The sequence below is a fragment of the Boleophthalmus pectinirostris genome, unplaced genomic scaffold (genome assembly GCF_026225935.1).
Source record: "Boleophthalmus pectinirostris isolate CB_2022bp ecotype Guang Dong unplaced genomic scaffold, ASM2622593v1 HiC_scaffold_12, whole genome shotgun sequence".
NCBI lineage: Eukaryota > Metazoa > Chordata > Actinopteri > Gobiiformes > Gobiidae > Boleophthalmus > Boleophthalmus pectinirostris.
The window spans coordinates 38,878,315-38,887,678 of record NW_026571018.1 but is presented as its reverse complement, the minus strand read 5'-3'; the positions used below and the strand labels follow the sequence as shown (position 1 = coordinate 38,887,678).

General features: G+C 43.6%; 2 protein-coding genes across 2 annotated transcripts in view; both read left to right on the top strand.

Moving 5' to 3' along the window:
- LOC129407530 (CD5 antigen-like) overlaps positions 1–9,364 on the top strand; it is a 303,815-nt gene that overhangs the window by 165,656 nt on the left and 128,795 nt on the right. The window lies entirely within an intron of this gene.
- LOC110160399 (alpha-tectorin-like) overlaps positions 1–9,364 on the top strand; it is a 91,547-nt gene that overhangs the window by 76,231 nt on the left and 5,952 nt on the right. Inside the window, 5 exon segments of the mRNA XM_055148954.1 lie at positions 622–785; positions 1,599–1,695; positions 1,697–1,848; positions 5,609–5,771; positions 7,380–7,464. Of these exon segments, the coding sequence (XP_055004929.1) occupies positions 622–785; positions 1,599–1,695; positions 1,697–1,848; positions 5,609–5,771; positions 7,380–7,464 (661 nt within the window).

Sequence of the window (9,364 nt, the reverse complement as noted above, 5' to 3'; positions counted from 1 at the left end):
TGTGTTCTCTTTGTGTGTTCTCTTGTGTTCTCTTTGTGTTCTCATGTGTGTTCTCTTTGTGTTCTCATGTGTTCTCTTGTGTTCTCCTTGTGGTTCTCTGTGTGTGTTTCTTTGTGTCTTGTGTTCTCTTTGTGTTCTCTCTCATGTGTTCTCTTTGTGTGTGTTTCTCTTTGTGTTCTCTTGTGTTCTCCTTGTGTTCTCTTTGTGTTCTCATGTGTTCTTCTTGTGTTCTCGTGTTTCTCTTTGTGTTCTCATGTGTTCTCCTTGTGTTCTCTTTGTGTTCTCTTGTGTTCTCATCTCTTGTGTTCTCTTTGTGTTCTCATGTGTTCTCTTGTGTTCTCATGTGTTCTCTTTGTGTTCTTTGTGTTCTCTTGTGTTCTCATGTGTGTTCTCTTGTGTTCTCTTTGTGTTCTCTCTCTCTTGTGTTCTCTTTTGTGTTTCTCTCTTGTGTTTGTGTCTCTTTGTGTTCTCATGTGTTCTCATGTGTTCTCTCTTTGTGTTCTCATGTGTTCTCTTTGTGTTCTCCTTGTGTTCTCTTTGTGTTCTCATGTGTTCTCTTTGTGTTCTCCTTGTGTTCTCCTTGTGTTCTTGTGTTCTCCTTGTGTTCTCGTGGGCGCTCAGTCGAACGGGACTCACATCATGTACAAGAACACGGTGTGGATCGAGAGCGTCAACAACACGGGAAACGTCATCACCAGAGACAAAACCATCAACGTGGAGTTTTCCTGCGCCTACGAACTGGACCTGAAGATCTCCCTGGAGACCGTCCTCCGACCCATGCTCAGGTACGTAGGGAGTATTATCTTCACAAGTTGTAGGGAGTATGTCTGTACATCTGTTTAAGGGTGAGTTGTACAGTTGTAGGGAGTATTATCTTACATAAGGGTGAGTTGTACAGTTGTAGGGAGTATTATCTGTTGTGTTGTACATAAGGGTTGTTGTACAGTTGTAGGAGTATTATCTGTTTAAGGGAGTACAGGTAAGTTGTTGTAAGTTGTAGGAGTATATATGTGACATAAGGTTATTGTTGTAAAGGGAGTATAGTTTAGGGAGTATTATCTGTTCATAAGGTAGTTGTTGTACAGTTGTAGGGAGTATTATCTGTTCCATAAGGGTGAGTTGTAGTACAGTTATAGGGAGTATTATAGTTGTAGGGAGTATTATATGTGACATAAGGGTGAGTTGTACAGTTGTAGGGAGTATTATCTGTTCCATAAGGGTGAGTTTTAGTACAGTTATAGGGAGTATTACAGTTGTAGGGAGTATTATCTGTTACATAAGTTGAGTTGTTGTACAGTTGTAGGGAGTATTATCTGTTACATACGGGTGAGTTGTACAGTTATAGGGAGTATTATAGTTGTAGGGAGTATTATCTGTTACATAAGGGTGAGTTGTAGTATAGTTATAGGGAGTATTATAGTTGTAGGGAGTATTATCTGTTACATAAGGGTGAGTTGTAGTACAGTTGTAGGGAGTATTATAGTTGTAGGGAGTATTATCTGTTACATAAGGGTGAGTTGTAGTACAGTTATAGGGAGTATTATAGTTGTAGGGTGTATTATAGTTGTAGGGAGTATTATCTGTTCCTTTTCTTCCAGTGTGATAAACCTGACGCTGCCGACCCAGGAGGGAAACTTCATCACTAAAATGGCGCTGTACAAGAACGGCTCGTACCGTCACCCGTACCGCGAGGGCTGAGGTGGTGCTGAGCACCCGCGACGTCCTGTACGTGGGCGTGTTCGTGGAGGGAGCCGACGAGAACCAGCTCATCCTCATCGTCAACATGTGCTGGGCCACGCCGTCGCGCTTCAGCGGCGACCGGCTGCGCTACATCATCATCGAGAGGGGGTACGCCCGCCGCACCTGTCACGCCCGCCGCACCTGTCACGCCCGCTGCACCTGTCACGCCCGCCGCACCTGTGCACCTGTCACGCCCGCCGCACCTGTCACGCGCCTGTCACCGTCACACCTGTCACACGTCACACACGTACATCACACTCGTCACACCTGTCACACATGTCACACCTGTCACACCTGTCACACCTGTCACACGTCGTCACACCTGTCACACCTGTCACACCTGTCACACATCACACCTGTCACACCTGTCACACACGTCACACCTGTCACACCGTCACACCTGTCACATGTCACACACACACGTCACACCTGTCACACCTGTCATCACACCTGTCACACACACTGTCATGTCACACCTGTCACACCTGTCATACCTGTCACACCTGTCACACCTGTCACACACGTCACACCTGTCACACACGTCACACCTGTCATCACACCTGTCACACCTGTCACACACGTCACACTCGTCACACCTGTCACACTTGTCACACCTGTCACACGTCACACACACCTGTCACACTCACACCTGTTCACACCTGTCACACCTGTCACACACTGTCACACCTGTCACACATGTCACACCTGTCACACCTGTCACACACGTCACACCTGTCACATCACACTTGTCACACCTGTCACACCTGTCACACACGTCACACCTGTCACACCTGTCACACCTGTCACACCTGTCACACCTGTCACACACACCTGTCACACACACACACACTGTCACACACCTGTCACACCTGTCATACACGTCACACCTGTCACACACACCTGTCACACCTGTCATACACGTCACACCTGTCACACACGTCACACCTGTCACACCTGTCACACACGTCACACCTGTCACACCTGTCACACCTGTCACACCTGTCACACACGTCACACCTGTCACACGTCACACCTGTACACACCAGTAACACCTGTCACACTTGGCAAACCTGTTACACCAGCACAGTACTGTACAGTTGTAGGGAGTATTATCTGTTACATAAGGGTGAGTTGTACAGTTGTAGGGAGTATTATCTGTTACATAAGAGTGAGTTGTACAGTTGTAAGGGAGTAGTTGTAGGGAGTATTATCTGTCTCATAAGGGTGAGTTGTACAGTTGTAGGGAGTATTATCTGTTACATAAGAGTGAGTTGTACAGTTGTAGGGAGTATTATCTGTTACATAAGGGTGAGTTGCCTGTTTTTTCTAGGTATTTTTTAGCTCTAAAACCACCTGTAATTGAATACATGTAAAGTAGAGCTGTTTAAAGTCACACTGTGGAACATTCCAGGCAGAGCAATGACGTCTCCATAGAAACAAGCAGGTGAGGGACCCTCCACCTGAAAAGTTACACAGTGCACCTTTAAGTCATACTTTACAATGACATCATGCTGGGGGTGTTCTGCATGCATGTCTATGGTGGACTGTTCAGCAGTTACCACGGTGACACAGTGCATAGAAATAACAGAACCTGCGGCGGCCATGTTGGGACTGGACACAGAACATTCTCCATAAGATTCATTTACAGCTTCAACAAAAGACACACTTCACTTTTCCACAGATTTGAGAATTTGTACCAACAAAAACTGTGGATATGTTTTATACAACAGAGTTGGTTTGGATTTTTTATGTTCAGAAATAACATTTTTATAGACACAAGTTTCTCCACATACACAGAGTTGTTGTAGTTCGCCCTCTAGTGGACACTAATGTCTATTACACTAATGCAGTGAATTCACCTCAAAACAGATTTAATCAAATAATTTCTGAACGATGTGGACTGAGATCAGTGGTAAAAATAGTTTTCTGTCACTTCTGTTGAGTTTTGTGAATTTAAATCTCTTTATTACCAATATAAACATTATTGTTATTTATTTATTCGCTCGGGTATGAGAAAAAACAATCTATATTTTTCATATGTTTCGTATGAAGAATTGACAATAACCTTTTTTGAATTTGAATTGAATTTAAACTGAATTTGAATAAACCTTTATTTTGTGTCTTAACTGGGTTTAACTGTCACACTTACATTTACCTCAACTAAACTCACACACGAGGAGCAGGAAATTAGAGAAACTTTTAAGAATAGACGTTTTTCACGATGGCCGAAAGTCCCGCGCTGTAGGTTTGCGTGTCAAAATGTGTGCGTAAATGTGTGTCGTATTCTCCAAACTAGAGCCCGACCGATATGGATTTTGTTGTGGCCGATATGAAACCGATATAATGGGAGTTGGAGCTGTCGATATAATCGCTGATATATTTAGTGATGAAAAAATTCACTGTAAATCTTGAATTGTTTAAAAAACGTAGGTTTGGCTGTAGTGGATTTTAAATTGCGTTTATTTAAGCAACATTTATTGTTCTTCTGCCTCTTTGTGTCATATTTACAGACAGTAGATCACATTCTAGCTACTAGTGATCGGCAGCAGGACTAAAGCAGAACTAAACCAGGACTGAAAAAGGACTGAGTGTCGGGACTCGGTCTCTGTCTCTCTCCGTCTCTCAACCCCAAGATTAATCCTGGTTTATTCATTTTATGCTGAACTACAGACAAATATGCAAGTTTTTTCTATCCTATGCACACGCAGATTTCTGAAAGTTTCGTTTTGAGCCGCTGCCGCTGTCAAACTCCCACGAGTCTGAACGCGGCGTGAAGAGGAAAAAAGTGAGAGAAACAGAAAACACGGCTCCCAATAAGGATCAGGCTCCCGTCGTTCGCTTCAAAGAGCCGGATCTAAGAGCCGCTTCGTTCGCGACCGACTCATCACTACTAGCGAGTAAAGAAACTACCGCTATTAACCTTTAGCCATAAATGCTGCGCACCGCGGTAATGAATTATATGTGTAAATGTGGATCATTCACACGTCTATTCACAGCATCATTTACATCAATGCTGGTCCAGTAACAAATATACGGTCAATACAGTCACAGACCAATAGAAAACAGTCTGTTTATGTGCAGGAGCTACAGCAGATAATCACTAACCTAAACTAGCTTCAGAGTCGACATATTTCCAACACTCAGCCTCACACAGGCTCCTCCCACATCACAAGTCTGAACTAATAAATGTCCTTTTAATCCAGACTCAAACCAATTGTCCTTAAAAAGAAAATAATCTCAGTGTTGCGCACGGCTGCGGGTGTAAACAAACACACGTGAGTGAAGTGACGTGACTCTGTGGTGTGTTCAGGGACAGTACGGACACACTCAGACAAATGACTCCACAGATAAACACAGATGCACATATTTGGACATTTATCTGTCTGTAAATTGGATTAAATGAACAGAATGTAGAGAGTCTAAGATTTATAACGAGGTATAACCTGCCCACGTGAAATATCGGCCCATATCAGAAAAACATATCGGCCGATAGCCATTATATCTACAGGGGCCCATATCGGTCGGGCTCTACTCCAAACATCTTTTTACCTGCTCATTTGGACAAAAATCTGGCATCTTTGCTTCGATACTGTGAAAAAGCTTTGGTGAAATGACGTTCAGTGACATTTTAGACCATGGACCCCCCATACCAAGATGGCGGCGAGATTAACACCTAGAAGCTGAACGCGACATCTACTGTTCTATATCTATGCACTGTTACGAGGGACTGTCCCCGACCGAAACAGAAACAACAAACACTTTGAACATCCACAGACCAAAAGTTCAGGTGTAACGTGTTTTCCGTTCGTGGGACTCTGGTCTACGTTTGTAAATCGCAGTGTTTTTTTGTTTTTTTGTTTTCGTGCAGGTGTCCGAACACGAAGGACAGCACCATCGGGATGGCGGAGAACGGCGTGGGCCTGACCTGCCGCTTCCACGTCACCGTCTTCAAGTTCATCGGCGACTACGACGAGGTTCATCTGCACTGCGACGTGACGCTGTGCGACTCCGACACCAACGCCTGCAAAGTGGTACGGCAGACGCACAACGCCGAACGCAAACTGCACACACTACGCACACACACTGAACACACAACACGAACACAACAACGAACACACAACACTCAACAACACTGACACACACAACGCTGACTGAACACACAACACTGAACACACAACACTGAACACACAACACTGAACACACAACACTGAACACACAACGCTGAACGCACAACACTGAACACACACTGAACGCACACAACACGACTGCACACACAACAACACTGAACACACAACACTGAACACACAACACTGAACACACAACGCTACACAACACTGAACGCACAACACTGAACACGAACACACACACTGACACACACAACACTGAACACACAACACTGAACACACAACGCTGAACGCACAACGCTGAACACACAACACTGAACACACAACGCTGAACGCACAACACTGAACGCACAACACTGAACGCACAACGCTAAACGCACAACACTGAACATACAACAATAAACACACAACACTGAACGCACAACATTATCACCATCCACACACACACTAATGTAGGGAGTATTATCTGTTAACATAAGGGTGAGTTGTTGTACAGTTGTAGGGAGTATTATATGTGACATAAGTGTGAGTTGTTGTAGAGTTGTAGGGAGTATTATCTCTTACAGAAGTGTGAGTTGTTGTACAGTTGTAGGGAGTATTATATGTGACATAAGTGTGAGTTGTTGTAGAGTTGTAGGGAGTATTATCAGTTACATACGGGCGACTTGTTGTACAGTTGTAGGGAGTATTATCTGTGACATAAGTGTGAGTTGTTGTACAGTTGTAGGGAGTATTATTAGTTACATAAGTGTGAGTTGTTGTACAGTTGTAGGGAGTATTATCAGTTACATAAGTGTGAGTTGTTGTACAGTTGTAGGGAGTATTATAGTATGAGTTGAGAAAGTGCAAAAACACAAACTCGGGCTTGTTCACTACAAACTGAATCGGTTGGACATTTAGGGTCTGTTTACACGAGAACAAGAGTAAATAAAATATTTTGTCAAGTAAAAACAACAAAATATTTTATTGGAAGTGTTTTTTTGTTTAGACGGTGACGGCGTTTTTGGGCTTAAAAACACAAAAATCTGAAACCACCTCCAGAGTGGAAAAGTTGAATAGGCTCCAGCGTAGAGTTTCCATTTACACTGCCCAAGACGCAAAACTCTGGTCACGTGTGCTCAGGTCGTGTACATGTTTACGTCACAAACATCACCACCGAGTCGTCTGGCATGAATACACAATCAAATTCCACACACTTTTGCGTCACCGTATGCAGCAAATTTACTCCCAAAAACTCTTGTCTAAACGTGGAGTAAAAAGTGAAGATGCGACGCTGCTTTTACGTCTCCTGTTCAGACGTCGTCGTATAAACGGAGCCTAAACTTTCTGGGACGTCCATATTTTCCCCGACTGTTGCAGTGGAACACATTTACAAAAGATGTCGGGAAAACTGGCTCAGATTTACCCACTAACGACGTCTAAGATCTGAGAAGAACAGCCTGAAGAACAGTTCTGATTTTCTCTGATTTCACTGATTTCTCTTGTTCATGTACAAATTGTTCGTGTCGTGTGCAGAACTGTCCACACAAACGGAGGATGTACTCAGAGAACAGCGAGCAGAAGGAGCACATCCTGTCTGTGGGACCCATCCGCCGCAGAGGTGAACACACACACACACACACACACACACACACACACACACACACACACACACACACACACACACACACACACTACACTACACTACACCTCCCATCATGCACCTGAACACACTGTAGTGTTTTTAAGATCTAGATCTGTGTTTGTGTGTTTGTTTGTGTGCCATTTTGTTTGTTGTGTTGTTTATGTGTTTGTGTTTCTGTGTGTTTTCTTTGTGCTGTTTATTAGGGCACGTCCGATATATCGGTTGGCCGATATTATCGTCCGATATGAGCACTTGGAGACGTATCGGCCTAAATCTTGTTGGTCTGAGTTGACTGTCCACATGGGCAGGTTTACCTCGTTCTGAATCTTAAGCTCTGTTCAGTCTGCAGCCTGAAGTTACCAAATCCGATTTTTTGGCTTCTATGTTCCTGTATCCGATCTTTTAATGACACAGATCCGATTTTTTCAAATGTGACCCAGGACACTTGGATATGTGCTCCTAAAACCGATACATATCTGATCTTTTGACATGTGACTTCAGCACATTCATCCACCTACACGTTATCAACAAGACACAAACGTCACTATTCTGCGCTGAAGTAGGCGAAAATTGTTAATGAACTCTGTGTGACTGAAGTGAAGCACATCTCCACTCACCACTCTTGGCTCCGTCTCCACAACCACACGTTCCTTTCAACGTTCTGTCCCACAAAACACCACGACCAAAAACCTGGTCCTTCTCCTTCTCAATCTCCTCCTTAAAACAAGTCAGTTGTTCATGTTCTGGCTCCGGTACGAGAGGAACTTTAAAATCTCCAGGTGCTCGATGCTGCGTCCATGTTTGGACAACTTCTGTAAACACAGAGACGCTCGCTGCGGTTGACGTCGTCATGTCTCCAGTGTCACATGTGAGACACTTTTGGGCCGTTTAATGTTCACACTGGAGTCACATACAAGTCACATTTAACAGGAAATGTGAACGACCTCGAAAAAACATCGGATTTCACAAAAAAATCTGAATTGAGCATTAAGCCCTGCAGTCTGAACGTAGACTTAGACTCTCTGTATTCTGTCCATTTATTCCCATTTACAGACACATAAATGTCCTCATATGTGACACCACATCAATATTTATCAGAGGAGTTATTTGTGTCTGTGACGCCGTACTGTCCCTGAACAATCATGAGAGTCACATGACTCATGTCCTTTTGTTTACACCAGTGTGATCTGAGCGTTTCTTTAACGCGACACTGAGACACTGTTGTAAACTCTTGTGTCTGATCCACAACACTGCCGAGAAAAAAACAAAACAAAACTACAGCTGTTTTTATCAAAGTGTGAGAGCGAAGACGAGACGACACAAATACAGGACTGTCCCAAAGACACACACACAGCTGCTGTCCACATGCTGGATTATATTGTATACGATTGTTTTGCGTCAGGATTAAAGACACTTGTCAGTTGAGTCTTGTGATCTGAGAGGAGCCTGTGAGTGTTCTCGTTGTTTCTGGTTGTTTCTGGTTGTTTCTGGTTGTTTCGCTGCTGTAGTTCTTTCACATAAACACTCTGTTTTCTTACATTGTTCTAGTGTGAAGTGACTCTAGTGTGTGCACATGTGACTGGACCTGCACTCATGTGTGAAAGATCCACATTTACACACATGATTACAGCACCGCGCACACATTTACCTCGAAAGTCTGAGTGCAGAAGATTGTTTGTTACATCGACGATCAGCAGCTAAAAAAACATATCGGACGGGCCCAAGTGTTTATGTGTGTTTATTGTGTTGTTCATGTGTGTGTGTGTGTGTGTGTGTGTTGTGTGTTCATGTGTGTGTTGTGTGTTCATGTGTGTGTTGTGTGTTCATGTGTGTGTTGTGTGTTCATGTGTGTGTGTTGTGTGTGTTGTGTTCATGT